The sequence below is a fragment of the Manis javanica genome, chromosome 17, assembly GCF_040802235.1.
Source record: "Manis javanica isolate MJ-LG chromosome 17, MJ_LKY, whole genome shotgun sequence".
Classification (NCBI taxonomy): Eukaryota; Metazoa; Chordata; class Mammalia; order Pholidota; family Manidae; genus Manis; species Manis javanica.
The window spans coordinates 52,077,883-52,096,003 of record NC_133172.1 but is presented as its reverse complement, the minus strand read 5'-3'; the positions used below and the strand labels follow the sequence as shown (position 1 = coordinate 52,096,003).

General features: G+C 50.5%; 1 protein-coding gene and 1 non-coding gene across 2 annotated transcripts; one reads left to right on the top strand and one right to left on the bottom strand.

Annotated features, from left to right (window-relative positions):
- The first annotated feature begins 8,976 nt into the window (after positions 1-8,976).
- On the top strand, positions 8,977-9,049 carry TRNAM-CAU (transfer RNA methionine (anticodon CAU)). Its single transcript has one exon. It is a non-coding gene; the product is annotated as a tRNA-Met (tRNA).
- A 4,014-nt stretch (positions 9,050-13,063) lies between these two features.
- Positions 13,064-16,750, bottom strand: TLE7 (TLE family member 7). Its single transcript, XM_037025209.2, has 9 exons — positions 16,350-16,750; positions 16,201-16,223; positions 15,965-16,023; positions 15,258-15,464; positions 14,923-15,164; positions 14,584-14,725; positions 14,288-14,441; positions 13,753-13,826; positions 13,064-13,447 (listed from the first exon to the last, which is right to left on the bottom strand). Exons 1-9 carry the CDS (start codon positions 16,658-16,660, stop codon positions 13,343-13,345), a joined length of 1,317 nt encoding a protein of 438 aa, XP_036881104.1. The 5' UTR covers positions 16,661-16,750; the 3' UTR covers positions 13,064-13,342.
- Between the last annotated feature and the right edge of the window lie 1,371 nt (positions 16,751-18,121).

The window sequence follows — 18,121 nt, the reverse complement described above, 5'->3', positions numbered from 1 at the left end:
AGCCACTGTGTCATAATGTCAAAGACGACCGAATTCAGCTCCCACAAAGGCGCCAGCCCAGTCACCTTCCTCAGCGATCCTCCCTGGCTCTTCCAAATGAGAATCCTGGGAACGTGGCCCCACCTGGGGAGACTGGACATACTCCACCATGGGCTCTGCTCTCTACATAGCGAATGAAAGGACTCCACGCTGTTATGACAATCTATACCACAATCATTGGACTGAAGAGATGGATTCTTAGAGGTGCCATTTGCAATTAACTTCAAACCTGATACCTCAGCACGATGGGAAACCGAATTTCCAACATCAACTTGATCTATATCATGAGGCATCCTGACTCCCGTGACAACAGCCACATTCGCTCTGCAGAGAGCCAGCTCACCACCTGTAAGGCAGCTGGCAGCACTGCTGTGATGCACTCACCTTAGCCAACTTGGGATGTCTCAGCATGTGCCGCCTCTGTCATGGCGCAGCTGTGCTGTCACAGAGTGCTAACTGGGATCCTAATTATCGAGTTCACAGGACTAGCTGTGCAGATGACAGTCCAGGTCTGCATAACTGCAAAGGGGACTCAAATGGCCACACTCAACTCTACTGACATGCCTGTTGAAGAGCTCAACTCCATGCTGATTCTCATACCCGGGGTCACTGCAGAGCTATCTGGTTCCCTTAGTCTAAGACAACCTGTCACCCAGAGCATTTCCACAGCTCATTTCTCCTGCCTGCTGCCAGGCATCTCAGCCCAACAATGAGGGACTAGCGTGCTGGCAAACCCACAACTGAAGGACTGCCCAGAAGCAAGCTCCGTCAGCATTCAGGAAAAAGCTTCCAAAGTCTGGAGGAACATTCTTCGCCCTGGACAGCCACACACCTTGGAGTCATTTGGAATTCCTGGGGCGATATTAGAGCAAGTACATAAGGAGTTAAGCAAGAGGGCAGCTGAACCTGATTCATCTGTGGATTAAGAAGGGGTGGGGGGATGAGCAAGACCCTCATCACTGGCAAGATGCACCAGCATGAAGGCCCCAAGTGCAGGGCTAATTTGAGACCACCTCCTAAATAGTAGGGACCTCAAATGCTCCCAATTCTTCTTCCACATCTGTTTCCTACTGGGTCTTTTCCTTAAAACCCTTATGTGGTCTGTCCCCTGAATGAGGATCTACCAATTCTGAAGTCTGTGGTTAAAAAATATATATATATTCACCACAAAATTTACCTCAAGACCTTGTTCCCCATAGAATTAACTGTTTATTTGTAGCTTAGGTTTTAATTAATAGTAAAGGACTGTGCAATTTATGCTGCACTTAATGCTCTGAAAATCTTTTAGGTTTGAGTAAAAAGAAATACAATGAAAACTACGTTCTACTTGGTCCAGCTGCCCGGACAGGGTCAGGAAGGAACAGCCTGTGTCACATGGAGCTAGGCTTTACAAAGTCTGTGGCCCATCAACTTTGAAAAACCCTTTGCCGGGATTTCATCGGACCCTCTAGACAGTGCACAGAGAGCAGCAGAGACCACCAACGGTCAGCATCTCATCTTGCTAAACTTCAACACAGCAAATAATAGCCACTTACCCAGGGCTCATGCCAAACAGGGAACTTAGCAAAGCAGGGGATCTCAACCAGAGGAGATTTTGTGTCCCTCTCCCCTAGCAGGGAACATCTGGCAATGTTTGAAGACACCTTTGATTGCCAGTTGGAGGGGATGCTATGGGCATCTCATGGAAGAGCCAGGGGTGCTGTTAATTACCCTACGTGCACAGCACAGCCCCCATGACAAAGAATCCTCTGGCCCCAAACGTCAGCAGTGCCGAGGCTGAGAAACTCCTGTCTGGAATAAAGGCACTTGAACTCCCCTAGGCACCCAGGCTTTTAAGTCAAGACCCCTCTGAGCATCTCAATCCGTAGACTGACCCTAGGGAAAAATTTATACACCCCCCCCCCCCCCGCCACACACACAAGGCTTTGCAGTTTCAGAAGGAGTGGCTCACCAATCCCTGGTGCCTGTGCATGAATACCAAGGCTAACGCCAGGCACCCAAAGATGGTAAAGTCAGGTATGCTTTTCAGGGAGTGGTCCAGCATTTTTTTCTTCTAAATTTAGGAAACCGCGATTCAAAGAAACGTGGGCACATACTACCTCATGTAAACCTCCCAGCCATCGGATCCGCTCGGGACTGCTATGATCGCCATCTGACAGCGAAGGGGACTGGGGGACAGATAACTTTCTCAAGGTGAACAGCCCCCAAGTGGCGGCCCCAAGTGGCCATCGCCCGGGGCATTCCCGGCTCGGAGACCCCTGGGATGGGGGCGCTCCGCCTCCAGTAGGCTTTCCATGGGGCTCACACCCTCCGCCTCGCCACCCTCCTGGGGACTGCGGCTCCCCAGCCGCCGCGTGCAAGCGCACCCGGCCCCTAGCAGCGGGCGGAGGCAGCTCCCCGCCGGCCGCGCGGGCCGCGGCCGGACTCCCTGCAGGCGCCAGGTGCGCTCGCAGGGGCGGCTCGGGCGCCTCCGCCGGGGCCGGCAGCCTCCCGGCGGGGCCAACAACTCATCTCCAGCCGGACAGCGGCCCCCGCAGCCCGTTCCCGGGCCGAGCCCGCCAGCCCGCCAGCCCGCCGCCTGTGCAGTTACGGACGCCAACCCTGCCCACGCAGGGGCCCGCCGGCGCCCCTCTGCGCCCCGCAAGCTAATGAGGACGGGTGAGCCCCTGACGTTGCCTTGCGTTGCCTCCATGAAGCCACTCCGGTTCCCTCAGTCTGGCTCTGCTTTGTTTCACAGAAGGAGGCTGCTTGTGCGCCAGGCGGGCTGGCCGGCCAGCAGGTGCTGCGGGGACCAACCTCGCTTTCCTCCTCGGGCTGGGATTGTCTCCCAGGCTTGACATTCACGCCCAGGGCAGCTCCTCTGTCCTCAGTTCCCGGTGGTCGCCCCGCAGTCTGATCACCGTCCCCCGTGGAGAGCCACCCAGCCCTGCACCGTCACATCCCTGGAGGCCTGAGGCAATCAAGAGACTGCATTCAAGCAAACTGTCTCAAGAGGCACATTTTTCTGAGTTTGCAAATACACGCACTCTAATGTAAAGTTTTGGTTTCAGAAAACAAGTCAACCAGATTTAACAGATGTTACCCATTTGCCATTATGTGAACCAGACCAATTTTTTTAAATGAGTAAACATAACTTTAAAGCTAAGCTCCCTGCCCCACCACCGTGCTCTGCCAGTCACCCCACCCCACCCCACCTCTGGGACAAGCACTGTGAGTCATCAGAGCGTCACTTCTCTGGATATTTCTTATTGATACAGAACACTGTAGCCAGATTCAACATGTCCTCTCTCCCAGGTTCTGACAGCTTACAGAGAAGGCATCGGCTGCCCATATCTGAGCCCTGCCTGTTTGGGCTCATCTCTTAAGGAGCCCCAGCTCTCTCCTTGACTGAATATATCTCACCCCCCAACTGTGCATGGGTTGCTTTGGGGAAGGAAATACCCAACTTGATGAGTCCCCACAGTGGGAGAAGGTTGACGTCCATGACTCTGGTCTCCTAAGGACAGTATTCGAGGCCACAAAGCAGCACCACGGCCCAGAATGATTGGAGGATGCTCTGCATCCTAGAACAGCCTGGAAGGGATGAACCCCGCCATTTGATGGGGGAGAAACAGGCCCAGAGGGGGGCAATGGAAGCCCACCGAGTCAGTGATGAGGTAGGTACGCTCTAGGCCCAAGCCACAGTGCATTTGCGAGCCAGTGGCATCATCAGGCCGTCTTCTCATCCCACAGAGAGCAGGCTGTGAGGGTGAGAGTCTCCTTCCCGCCCCTGAACCAGCTGGAGGGGAGCCAGCCAGCTGCCCTAGGCCCTGAGCTGCTGCAGTTCCGCTTGTGGGCATCCTGCCACGGGGTCAGCATTCCTATCAGGAGGGAGAGGACTAGGGCTCCAGAAGTAGGAATCTAGGTGGGGCCGGAGCGCCCCCTGCTGTCTAATTGCTAAACGAACCCTTAGGTCAGCCTCTCCAATGTCTTGTGGTCCCTGCCTAGGGAAGCTAAGGTTTGGGTTCAGAGCCTACCGTTCTCAGAGCATTTCCCCTTTCTCTCTGGGCCCCCTAGGGTGACCCCCAGGATCCCTGTCAATGGGGAAGTTATACCCATCATGCACAAGACACATTTTCTCTTTTACTGCCTCCCTAAATATGTCTGCTCAGCAGTAGCTATTGATGGCTTCCTGAGGGCCAGCCACTGGGTCCAGTATTTTGGGGAGTGGAAATGACACTATCCCAACCTCCGTGGAGCTTCTTGACTGAGGCAGAAAACCGAGGAAGCACAATAAGCCAAAGATTTGAGGGAGGTGAGTGCAGCAAGCTAGGATCAAGGAACAAGAAAATGGATCAGGGGGCTTTAATGGCAGGCATGGTGAGCTCTGAAAAGAGGAACTAGAGGGAGACAGATGTGAAGAGACAGGAGGAGCATCTCTGGAGGCGGCAAAGGACACAGCCAGTGTCCCTCCCAATGTGTCCCTTGTCCCAGCTGCCTCCTCTTCCCCTCTCCGTCCTTTGGGTCCCAGTGGCCGTCCTCCTCAAGAATCCACCCACCTCTCCTGACGCAGCCCCCCGTTGTGGCCAAGTCCGTATCTGCTGGGATCCCTGTGACTCTCCCAGCCTCGTACCTTGACCCTGCCAACAAATGCTTGATTTCCTGAATCTGGCACAAGTATGTCCACTCTCTGGACATGAGAATTCAACAACTAGGAAATATTTCTTATGCAGGGGATTCAGCAAAGTCTAAACCATCCTTTGTCCCTAAGAAAGAGAAATCATCCCAAGGAAGGAGAAAAGGTGACAAGGAGTCATACCGGGAAGTTTCTCTGCAAGTTCAGAGGAAGGAGCACATTCATGCTGCGTTGTGAGGCAAGAGGAGGTGGGAACGGAGGGACGCGGACTCCACGGGCAGTGGTGGCAGGACCTGCATGTGAGGATGGGGAGGAGGACTTGAGAGCACAGGCTTGGAGCAGGAAGGCTCAGGACGATTCCGTGGGACAGTGCATGGAGGAATATTCCTCCGCCGAAAACTGGGAGTCATTCAAGGTTGGAAGTGGGATAGGACATAACAAAAAGTACTTATAAAAATTCCTAGGACAAAGTTGCCCTGGTCTCTCTGCAGCATCTATGATCAACCTGCACTCCAGCCAGAGAGGGTGGAGACAGCCTGGCACCGCCATTCATTCCTTCATGAGCCTCCGGCTTGGCCCCAGAACCCCTCCCTGCTGGGGTCACTGCCCCTCTGCCCTCAGGGCTGGCCTCCGTTCTTGGGGCAGAATTCCTGGGGTGGGGGGTTGGAGGGCAGTGGCAGGCTGACCCTAGGCCCCCAGTGACCTTGCCAGGGGGTCTGTCCTGATGATAAATTTAGGGCTCCAAGGACAGGGAGCCAGGATGGGGCACAGGATGGCGGGCCCAGGCAGCTGGATCTTTACCCTGAATCTGCCACTCAACCACTAAGAGACCTTTTAGGAAACCCGCCTCTTCTCAGCCTCCAAGGCCTTTTGACAGCCACTCCAGCCTGTCAAAGTCAGTAAGAGACCTTTTGTGTTCCTGTGGTTCACACTGTGGGCTTTTGTGGAAGACAGCCTTAGAAACTGAAACAGACACGTCGAGGCCCTGGATTATGCCCTCTACAGGTGCCCATCCAGCTCTAATTTGCAGTTTGCTGGGACCCAGACTCCTGCCTCTCACAGAGGAGTTTAATTTTGTTAATGGGGGAAAGAGGTAGAGGAGAAGCAGCAGCCTCTCAGTCCATTCTTCTGAATGTGGTGCGCCCAGGGGTGGCTCAGATCCTGTCCCTGGATCACAGAGCGCCCAGTCAGTGAAGGAAACAGGACGGACACACAGGGGACAATTGAGACCAGACTTGAACCACAAGCTGTGCGACAGTCACCAGTGGCCCCAGGAATTGAAGAAAGAGGGAATTCATGTGAACAGCTGTACAAGAGATGGCCTGAAACCTGTTTCCAACTGAGCACCAAAACCCTGAAAGGGGCAGGTGGGGCGAAGGGGTTCATTCTACCAGATAGGAAATACATTGTTATTATAGTAAAAACAAGAACTCCACGAGCACTGAGAAAATGAATAAGCTGGCAAGTCTAAGGTAGTCATCCTGCCCCACAGTAACCACTGGGGAAATGGGATGGGCCAACGAATCCCCGGTAGCCATTCCTTCTGGCCTTGGCAGCAGAAATTTCCCTAAGGTGTAAGGAAGGATTGCCTTCTTAGAGATGTTCATATTGTAACAGGAAATCTGAATTAAATCCCTGGGCTTAAAATTCAACACTGACATTAACTGAAAAATAAACTCATATAGCCCCCAAAACCTTGTAACCATTAACAGGTGGCAGTTTCTCTTTGTTCTCCCTATTTTCTGAATCTTAGGGTCAGAGAGAATGCAGAAAGCTGATTTTGCAGAACCCAAAATATCCCGTCCCAGGGCACTGAGGTGTTGGGGAGGAAGTCGGTTCAGAAAGGCAGGGAAGTCAGAGTAGGAGGTGAGGAAGGAATGCATTCAAGTGAGAGCAGCAAGGAACAGCACCTGCCTGAGTGAGGAAGAATGGGGAGATAAGGGAAATTCACTGAACTCCTTCTAGGCATAGGGCACCTCCCCTGCCAACTCTTAAAGCCAGTGTCACCTGGCATCCAGTGTCCACTTAGATCTGCATGGCATTGGAACTAAGCCCCTACCACCCCAGGATTTGGGGGAGCCACAGAGCACTGGATGGAGTGAGATTATGTTCTGGGAACTTCCCAAAGGCAAAGAAAGGAGATTTTCAGGCGGGGCTACTTAAGAGCTCCACGGAGAGCTTCTGCTCTATCCCGGGTCACCCAGGCGACGGTAATTTGCAAGCCCAAATCTGAGCTCTCAGCAGCCCCTCCCTACTAATCTGAGGTGCGACAGAGACAGAGTGAGGGCTTGTGTTTAAGCCTAGAGAATAGACTGAAACAGCAAAGTAACAAGACACTTACCACTGGAAGAGCACAGAGAAAATGCAGTAAATTGAGCCGTGAGAGGTTTATTTAAAGTAGAAAGATGCACACTTAAAGAAGGGGGAGTGTGGGCCACCTCAAAGAAGAGGTGCACCCAAAAGCTGGGATTCTATCTTTAAAGGAGTTTCAAGAATGGGACAAAGGTAAAGGGTTGGGGGGTAGAGGGGGAGGCTTTTTAGGCGATCTCATGATGTCTCTCTCTGGTGAGAGACAGTATGTCATTATCTATAGCTAGTCCTCTGGGTAATTCTATAGGACAAACTTTTGTTCTTTTCTAAAATAGTGGCTATTCCCAAGTACTGGGAACACTCAGTTAAGACTGCTTGCCTTGCCTTAAACTAAGACGGTGGCTGATTACCTAAGAATGTTAGGTATCTAAGCCCCCAACTCTCCGCTCTTAGCCTCAGGGTAAGTCCTTGTGTTCCCACTGTTATTCACATCTCAGCATTTTTAGGAAAACTAATTGCCATGCTTGGCTCTTGTCTCTGCCCTATCTCAGTGCACTGGCTAGGGCAAGTCTCAAGATCAGCCCAGATTGAGAGCGTATGGATTGAACTCACACTGCAAAGGGCGTTGACTCTGGGAGTCTTTTCTGGCTCTCTGGTTCTATCTGGCTAATTCTTTGAGTCCCATTTAGGGAGCTTTACTAGCCTTACTCTCCCTCCACCCACTCATGTTTTTTTCTGCCTAACAGAGGAACTGGTAAGAAAAGCAAAAGCAATTGAATGGGCGCAAGGAATGTCTGCTTGGATCCTCGTAATCTGCTACTTTATGGGCCTGTGGTCATGAACACCACAGCCTCTCTCCCTCGATTTCCCCTTCAAAAGCCCTAACCGCTTGTGCTTCAGTGGGGAGAGTGGTTTTTTAAGGCACGAGCCTGCCACTCCTTCACTTGCTGGCAAATTAATAAACTATTCCTTTCCCGTCCTTACAACCTTTTCATTTTGTTTTGTGAATCGACAAGGTCCGGTTTTCGGTGACAATATGTGTGCCCATCCACCCTGCATTCTTTTAACAACACAATTTAAAACCTGGCGCAGATGGAATGGCGCTACTCCTCTGCCTTTCAATGTGAGATGCCCGTAAGCATAAGAAGGAAGCAAAATTATTTGAAAGAGAAAACTAAAACACGGGGTTCAATAAACAAACAAGCTGACAAGTCCAAACAAGCTGACAAGTCCAAGGTAGCCACGGTTTCCTCCGGCCATCTTCCTATTTAATTCACATCCAAGGGTCTTCCAGAATCTTCTCTTCCGTCTCCCCCCTCGCTCCCACTGCAATCCACCAGGCCTGGAGATTACCCCACGTTCCGCACCCGTCCGAGCTCCGCTCCGCTACCCCAACCGCCGCTCCCGGGGTCCTACGCACCCCTTGCTCGGGGGCGCCCCCTGACGCCCGCCCGCGGGGTGTCGCCGCCCAACCTGCGTCCACCCCGCGGCGCCGATTCCCTCCTCGTCCCCAGCCTGCTCACACGACGGTCACCCTCAGACTGACAGGCTCCCCTCGCACCGCCTCCTCCGTGCGCTTCGCGTCCGCGCCGCCCCGGCCCCTCCTCCGAAGCCCCGCCGCGGTTCCGGAGCTCCCGAGGGCGCCCGCGGGGTCGCCCTCGAGCCGCCCTCGGAGCCTGCGCCCCCGCCGGGCCCCGCGTTTCCGGCCCGCCGGCTCCAGCTCGCCCTTCCCAGCCCCACGCGGCGCGCCCCCTCCCCGGAGACCCCTCCCCGGAAACCCGCGGGGGCCGGGCCTGGGTCCGCACGGCTACGCTCCGTGCGCTCCGGGCAGGCGCCTCTCCCGGAAGCCGACCCTCCTTCTCCACGCCGCCCCACGGGCCGGTGGCCTGGGGCCCGCGGAAAGCCGAGCACCCGCCAGGAGAGGCCCCCCTTCCCCTCCAGTGGTGGCTCCGGCGGCGCTAGGGGCTGCGGGCACTTTGCTTTTAGTGATAAGGAAGATGCTTCTTCCAGGGGCCCTCTTGGCGCAGTGGGCAGCGCGTCAGTCTCATAATCTGAAGGTCCTGAGTTCGAGCCTCAGAGAGGGCACGGCTGTTTTGCTGAGCAATGTGACTATTCAGGGTGAACACGTGTTCGGCCGTGAGCCCTTAGAGGCCGAGCGGGTAAAGGGATGGCGGCGCAGGTACGCATGTCCCCAGCGGGCACTGCTGGAGGACTACCCCAGTGAATGGGTGGATCCTCAACACCAGTCCTAACAAAACGGCAACCGGTGGAGCTACAGGAGAGACCTTTGACCCCTCTCCCATGAGTAAAACCCGTGAGTGAGAAAACCCACAGTGCTGGCGCGGCGTTAGCAGTAATGGTTCCATCCCCTTTGTAGCATCTGTGAAAATCGCAGACTGCAAGATTACCCAGGAACGGCCAAGATGTAACCATCGCTTTGGTCGAATCTTCCAAGTTTTGGTTATTTGATTTATAACAGCTTCCAATTACTTTGTGATTGCGTCTCTATTAATTACTTATAAATATTACTTAATTTCCAAAATAGGAAAATTTCTAGTCTTTTTATTATTCATTTCTATTTTAATTGCCTCCTGGTCAAAGAATATAGTGTACAAGAATTAAGTCCTCTTAAGTTTCTGTGGGAAAAAATGTATTCTGTAGCTGTTCTATGCATTGTACTAAGTTTTCTAATCATGTTATTCAAATCTATACTTTTAAAAAAAATCTTCCATATTCTTACTAATTTTTGTTTGAACCACTAGTTACTGAGATAGATTTGTCAATTTTTCTTTAGAGGTTATGGTAATGCATAAAACAGAATTCTTGTATCTTCCCGGTGAATTTAACCTGAATTCAACACTTGTGTTCATCTTGATTACAAATATTGCTTTTAATTTTTGGAATACATGTGGTCTAGTATTATTGTAATATCATCAGCTTGCTTTGATTTAGTGTGTACATAAAGTATCTATTTTTTCATACTTTCTGTATCCTTATGTTTTAATGTCTCTTTTAAACACATACACTTGAGATTTTCTTAAATCATAATCTCTACAGACTAATAGGAATATTTACTGTTTACATTCAATGTAATTACTGATGTACTTAGAGTTAAATCTACCATTTTAATAAGGTTTTCCTTTTTGTTCTGTTTTGTTGCTTTTCTTTCCTTTCTTTGCTTTTATTATTCTTACATAATTGTATTTACAGTAATAATATCAATTAAAAATATTAGTAGTTAATAATATAACTAAATGTTATTAACTATATAATAATTATAAATATTTAATATTATTATATGCTGTTGGTCCAGTATTTTCCCTCTATCAGTTTGGAAGCAGTACCCTTGTTTAATATTCTTTTAGTAGCCTAGAAATTACACTACTCCCTGACTTATCAAGACTATTAACTGGGATTTTTACCTTCCAGGAAATTTTTACAGTTCTGCTTAATCACTCCCAATTATTACCCTCTCAAATTAAGTGTTTTGTTTTCACATCTTTTGGACATGTACCTAGGAGTAGAATTGCTGGGTCATGTGATAACTCTGTCCTTTACATTTGAAGAGCTACCAAACAGTTTTTTCGAAGTGGCTGCATCATTTTACAATCCAACCAGCAATGTATAATAGGGGTTCCAGTATCTTGTCACCAACACTTGTCACTGTCTGTCTTTTTTATTCTGGCATCCTAGCAGCTGTGAAGTGATACCTCACTGAGACCTTGATTTGCATTTCCCTGATAATGCTGAGTATCCTTTCATGTGCTAATTGGCCATTTGTCTATCTTTTTTGGAGAAACAGCTATTCAAATCCTTTGCCCTTTTTAAAATGAGTATTTCTTTTTATTGTTGTCAGAATTCTTTATGCATTTTGAATATAACCCCCTTATCAGAAATGTAATTTGCAAATGTTTTCTCCTCTTCTGTGAGCTGACCTTTGTGATAATGTTCCTTGAAGCACTCATTTTTAATTTTGATGAACTTCATTTTTGAAGAAATAATTGTTGCAGATAAAGTTGAAGCTCCCTTTTTACCCCTTTATGATCCAATTTCTCTACCTTCCTCCTCAGAGATTACAACTATTTTGAATTTGGTCTTTATAATTCCCTAGCTCTTTTTCTAATTGTGTGAAATACATTTTACAAAATTTACCATCTTAAAGGGAGGGATAAGGGGAATAAGGGGTATTATGATTAGCACACATAATGTAGAGGGGGCACGGGGAAGGCGGTGTAGCACAGAGAAGACAAATAGTGACTCTATAGCGTCTTACTACACTGATGGACAGTGACTGTGATGGGATATGTGGGGGGGACTTGATAATGGGGGGAATCTAGTAACCACAATGCTGCTCATGCTCTTGTAACTGTATATTAATGATACCAAAATTTAAAAAATTAAAAACAAAAAATTTACTGTCTTAACCATTCTGAAGTGTACAGCTTAGTGGCATTCAGTACATCCACATTGTTGTGCAACCATCACCACCATCTGCCTCCAGAACTTTTTTGATCTTGCTAAACTGAAACTGTACCCATTAGACAACCACCTTTCATTTCCCTCTCCCCTCAACCCCTAACCATGATTCTACTGTCCTGTCTCTATGAATGATTTAAGCACCTCCTGAATGGAACCACAGTATTCATGCTTTTGTGGCTGGCTTGTTTCACTTAGCAGAATGTTTTCAAGGTTCATTCACGATGTAGCAGTGTCAGAATTTCCTTCCTTTTAAAAGCTGAATAATATTCCATATATATATATATATACATATACTATATAAAGCCACATTTACCCATTCATCCATCAATGGACACTTGTTATAAATTCTGGAGTCTATTTTCAGGCATACCAGCTACAACAGGGGTCTGCAAACTACAGCTAGCAGACCAAATTTCAGCCCACTACCTGTTTTGTTTTGTTTTAATATATATATTTTTGAAGTATAGTTGATATACAATATTATATTGGTTTCAAGTATACCAATGCCTGTTTTTATAAATAAAATTTTACTGGCACACAGTCACACTTGTTCATTTGTGTATTGCCTATGGCTGATTTCATGCTACAAATGGCAGTTAACTGGAGCGAAAATCATATGGCAACACCTAAAAGACTTACTATCTGGCCCTTTAAATAAAAAGTTTGTTTTTCCACAGCTATAGTAACAAATAGACTCCAAAATGTCTATTGAATGCAAGTTTATGTCTCTCCCACGCAATAGTCCAAAGCAGGCAGCTTTTCTCCATGTTTGATCTGTGGACACAAGATGCTTCTACCTCCTGGTTCTGCAGTTCCCTAGGGCCTCCACATAATTTGCCTTGAGCTGGTAGACAGGGACACAGAAGCTGGAGGGGACACCCTTACTGCTTTAGCCTTGGCCCAGAAATAAGACCCATTCTTCACACATGATCCATTGACAAGAACGAGCTACCCGACAATATCTCTATGCAAAGGATGGCTTGCTTGGTCTTAGGCTTTGCAGCCTCTTCCCAGTGTCAACTCTAAGCTACAAACTTTAGCAAGCAGCTGGCTGTCCCAGCCACGCCAGCACCAAGCAAAGAAGAGGCAGGTCGGAAGAGGACTGCAAAGCAGGCTTATGGCTTGATCTCAGGAGCTGGGGCTCTTTCAGCCTGGAAGCCAGACAAAAGAGTCGATCATCACATCCTCAAATATGGGGGAGCTGCCCTGAGACAGGGATGGGCAGCTTTTGACTAGCACCAAATGCAGAATTAGGATCGGAACTTCAAAAGACTCGATAAAGCAAAGCATCGTGAGGTGGGAGCTGGAAGGAGGGCGTGTCCTTTGGGATACGGTCAGACCAGCTCCTGGTGCTCCTGGGCCAGGAGTTAAGCACTGTTGGTTTACTAACTCCCTGAGACAACCTGAAAGTTTGTATAGGTACAGACATTTCTTCTTGAGCTTTCTTTAGATTCCAAGAATGCCCTGACCCCAAAAAAGTTATAAACAACCAAGCTGGTCTAAAATTCCTTCCCTACCCTGGAATTGGCTGAATGAGGGTAATAAGCAATCCATCACAATGAATGTCTTTTGAAAAACTGACCTCATATTCATACCCAGGTCACTTTGGTTTTTGCGTTTCTCTTTTATTAATTATAAAGGCAAGTTTCTCCACCAAAACCCAGAAATCAGTGGTGGAAAAAATCTGGTAGAACAAAGGAAAATTCCCTAAACCATATAATAAAAACTTGGGAAGTGCAGGCTAGGTGTTCATGTTGGCAGGGAGAAGGATGGACAGACAACCAGTCAACCAGTAAGGCAGGGGTGTGGGAGGTGTCGGCGCTGTCCAGCACCACGGTCATCTCCCCAGCACACTCGCCTCCTCTGGGTTTTCACCAGCAGGCCCGTGGTGCACATGTCTCAGTACAAGAGCTGGTAAACTGAGGCACTGTTCTTGGAGCCCGTGACCAGATACTGGTTGTCAGAAGACACATCACAACACAGGATTTCTGTAGATTCCTCTATCTAAGGGAGAGAGGCCACAGAGAGACTGTGAGCATGGCTGGGCATGGCCGCAGAGGAAGGCTTCCCTTAGAGCAGTTTCAAGGCTCAGCGTACACCTGAGGCTGTTTGGTGATAGCGTCAGGTCTCAGGTTCAAGATGGAGGCCGTGAGTTCCCAGGACCTAGAGTCCCCATTCTCCCTGGACTATTAAATGGCCCCAGATGCCCTCTCAAGCATACTTTCTAGCACTGTCTCTGGGACCCGACCAACCGGGACCTGGGGCTATAAGTTCCGGGTGCCTGGGTGGTGCATCCCTGCTCCCGGTACCTGAAACAATCTTTGTAGAGAAGGTGCTGCTAAGCAGTGGATCGACTCGTCCATTGTGGTCACAAAATAGCTCCCTGGCAAAGGAAAGACAGGTGGAGAGGTGAGAGACCGAGCCTGTGTTCTAGTCCCAGCTCTGTTCCTGACTAGACTAGGGAGAGGGTGACTTTTTCTCTGCCTCAGTTTCCCCATCCATAACAATCAGAGACAAGACCCAAACCATCCTCTCACCTGCCCCCACCCTCCTGCCACACACCACATCACTGTATCACAGCACAGAGGGACAATCAGTTGGGCCTCCTACCTCTCTGTCTGCCTGTCCACAAGCCATGCAAGAAGCCATTACAGAGAGAAGCAGGAAAGGGGAGGGGCGTGTGGAGAAGGGCAGGGAAGGTGGCTCCTCTGCCCCGGGTGGGAGGAGGTGGGTATGGGTGGCCGGCACGGGGTAGCAAGGGGAAATCAGCCTGAAGCCAGGCTGGGCCCAGACTGCAGGTGAGCAGACCGGACGCCCAGAAGCCACACCTGGCTTCTCACTCACCAGAGGAGGCAAACTTGAGGTTGTGGTGGTGGATGTATTTGTGTATGACAGCCTTGAACTTCTCCCTCCGGTGCGTGTGCAGCATCACGATGTCACTTGTGCTCAAGCCCACTAAAAGGTACTCCTCACTGGGGTCGTGGGCAATGCTGAGGATCTGTCAGAAGGTTTGGAGTCACCACTCAGAGCTGCCAACACTCCCACCTGTGCCCCCTCTGCAAACTCAGACCCACTCCCACGGGCACCCCCGTTCCCAGTGACTGCGGATGGTATTCAGCCCACAGTGGCTGGCCAGGCACCTCATGCTGTAAATACTGTTCCTGCAACTTCTGGTAGGTCCTCAGGTCCCAGGAATACAAGCTGGCGTCTTCACCTCCTGTCCAGAACTTATTGCCTGCGATGTCCACACATCGAGACCCATACGTGGGGACTTGGTGCCTCCTGATAGGAAAACAACCCAAAGGTTCATGCATTGGTTGGACCCCACAAGTTTCAGGCCCAGGAAGCCCATAGGACGACCCAGATATATTCTCTGTGCTGACTCACCTAGTCTTCCTGCACAGAAGGGAAAGTGAGGGCCAGAAGGGGACATAGCCTTTCCCAAAGGCCTCACCATCAAGCCCTCCCCGGGGTCATACCTGATCAAGATCTGGTTCTGCAAATCCCAAATCTCAACAAATCCTTTGAAACATGCCAAACAGATCTGGGCATTGGAGGAGATAGCCAGAGAATAGCACATGAGGCCCGTGGAGGCCAGCTGGGCCCTGATGCGGGGGGTGGGTGCCAGATCCCAAAGAGTTAGGGTCCGGGACAGACCCCCAGTGATCAGCTGCTGCTCATCTGGGAACAGCTTGCAGGTGAGGATGCAGTTCTGATGATCCTGCAGGAACGGTTTACATTCCCTGTCATCTCCTCGAGGCATAGGCTCCGTCTCACATTTGGGTTCACCAAGCCCTTCTTGAGCAGCTCTCACCTGCAAGTTCAGCTGGGCCTGAGGGGGCCTGTCCCAGGCATGCCAAGCACTCTTATCCCACACTTTGATAAAGCCGTGGCCACAGGTGTACACATGGTGAGTCGAGTTGCTGATGGCTACAGCATAGACTTTCTTTCCATGGTGGAGGCTGCCAACTTTCCAGGACTCACGTGGGGTACTCTGACTGACCACACCTGGCACAGAAGGCTGGGGACAGGAGAAGGTGGGTGCCAAGAAAGACCACCACCCACTGGGACAGCCTGCCCCTGTCCTCTGACCAACTAACCATTCATCCACCAGCTGCCCTCCACTCCCACCCCTACCCTACAGAACTGCATCCTTGGGCGAGGTCCCCCAACCACTGCCATCCTTCTGCACCAGCCTAGATGGTGCCCACCAGGGCACCTCCTTGATAAATAGAGTCACACTGGACAGTCTGAGGGCCAGCAATGAGAGCAGAGCAGCCTCAGAGCCCCCTAGGATGCAGCTCTAGGAGATGTGACAGCGAGCTGAAGACCCCACCCACTGGGCGGGGGAGGGAGGGCGGTCTAGTTCAAAGAAGCAGGGAGCTGCAGGCCGCCCATCACCCACAGGAGAGAGAAGGAGAGTGTGGACACGTCACACGCTCTCATGTTCTTCCTACCAGCTTCTTGTTTGGGGGTAGTGGGGAAGGGAAAGATCTCAAGTTAAAAAAACAAGACACTTACAACTGCTCTGAGGAATGCCCAGATATCTTCATGACGAGGAGGCGAAGGGCAAGGCTGGCCTACAGGGAAACATCAATGCCCACCCACTTGCGGACAGGGCATCTGGTAGCAACATGGTCACAGGACGCAGGGAGCAGGCTGCTCCCCCCACCCCAGGCCTCCTACCTTGTCCCCCATCTCAGGCCCAGGCTTGGGTCACCACCCGCCCCACGCACCCTGTCCCAGCTGGGACTTACCAAACTTGGGTCCTGGCAGGAGGCTAGGACACATGGAAAGGAGTGACGAGGAGAGGGAGGAGACAGCACATGAGATGGAGAGCTCATTGTGCGGCCCTGGCCCCAGGACTGTGCACCACCCCCACCAGTCTTGTTCAAGCAAGACCCACCTGGGGCCCAACTCAGCCTCTTCTCCCGGTTCCACCTCAGACAGCCAACTGGCCTGGAGCGTGGACTTGTCTAGGGCCTGCAGCGCCCACTGCTGGGGAGTCATGGTGCTCATCTCCTGATAAACCGGGCCTTGCTGCCTCGGGGAACCTGCAGGCTGCTGGTGCACCCTGCTTGCTCCCTCTGGCTGGGGCTGCACTTGAGGCTCAGGTTGGAAGGAAATGCCAGCATTTTCCAGCACACTCCTCATCTCCTCCTGCTCATCGTAGATTCTGAGTATGCTGAACGAGTCCCCTTCTTTCCTTCTACTCATGCTCTCGGATGGGCTGCGGGCCTGAGCCACCTGGGTCTACAGCTTGAGAAATGAGCCCAGCAAACAGATCCTGGGCTCCCGAATCGTCCTGCTCCCCTGTAGCAAGAGAGAGAGAACAGAGGTAGATATGCAGATGCATTGTTTGGGGTCCATTTAAGAGGGTCAGAGACCACCTCTTGGTGAAAACATTCAAAAACTCAGATGCCGACTCACTTTTCATACTAAATGTTGGTAGAGATGGTGGTAAGGGTGAGAATTTCACACAGGTGTTTTGAGATGTTAGTACTGATGTTATGTTTTTCCCTCTAGACACAGACTCCATTTCGAGTCCTATAAAGTCACACCCACCCCTTAATCCAGCCAAAAACTTCTCAAACGAGGGCTCATCTCCAGTGTAAATAAAACATAGAAACCGGAAACCCCAATCACAATGCTGGTCTCTCGCCCCCTTAAGGGGACAGTGTGGAAGAACTCGAAGAGGGAAGGGGACGTTCTCCTGGGGAGGGGCAACACCGCATGATGATGAAGAGGGTGACAGGGAGAAATCAATCTCTCCTACGCTATGGGACAGTTCTGAGAACAGAATGGAACCACATGTGAAGCATACTCAGAATTAGGTATGGCTGGTGGCAAACACTCAATAAATGGCAGAGAGGGTGTTTATTTGTGGATGTGCCGGGCCCCAGAGCTTTGAGGACCTAAGGCAGACCAAGTGGCTGCTTAACAGCTAGCCCTCGGAAGGTCCTGCGGAGGGCCCGAGTCCCGTGATCAGGGCCTACCAGGAGCCTCAGGGACAAAACCAGTGGCAGGCTGGGGCAGGGATCTTCCAACTGGAACCAGTACCTCGACCACCAGGCTCAATCCTCGGCTCGGAGACGGCCTGGAGAACCCAGGTTGCCCGTCCTTGGGAAGGTGCGAGGGCAGTATGGTGAGAGTCCCCCACTCCTGACACTCTGAGCTCTCACTATGTTTGGCTCTGAACCGAATGCTTTACACAGCTGATCCCATTCCATCTTCTCAACTGTGTGGGCCAACATTTTACAGATTTTAAAAATTGAAGGTCAGAGCACATAAGCAAATAACTAGAAAGCAGAGACTAGGTTCAAACCCCACTCTATCTGGCTCTAAACAGTCTCTATTCCTACCTCCCCATCAGAGGAAGGAAGACAGTATGTACCACAATCATTCTGACCCAGTACTTCCCCTTTTAGGAGCTGATCCTACTTAAACATATACAAAATGATACATGTATAAGCTAAAGTATTAGAGCACTATTTGTGATAACAGGTGAGTGGACACACCCAGTGACCACTGAAGGGGGCTGGTGGATAAGTTACAGTATGTGCACACCATGGAATACTATGCAACTGTTGAAAATAACAAAGACACACAGACATGGAAAATTCCAAGGAGTGTTACTGGGGTCAGAGGTGGATTCAAGGTCCAGAACAATGTGCATAA

Bases quoted from the DNA above. Each gene is read 5' to 3' on its own strand.
- TLE7 (XM_037025209.2), bottom strand. From the start codon at position 16,660: ATGAGTAGAAGGAAAGAAGGGGACTCGTTCAGCATACTCAGAATCTAC. The intron at 13,827-14,287 runs GTGAGTGAGAAG...TTCCTTTGCCAG, and splicing joins CCTCAAGTTTGCCTCCTCTG to GGAGCTATTTTGTGACCACA. The intron at 13,448-13,752 runs GTACCGGGAGCA...TCTCTCCCTTAG, and splicing joins CTCTACAAAGATTGTTTCAG to ATAGAGGAATCTACAGAAAT.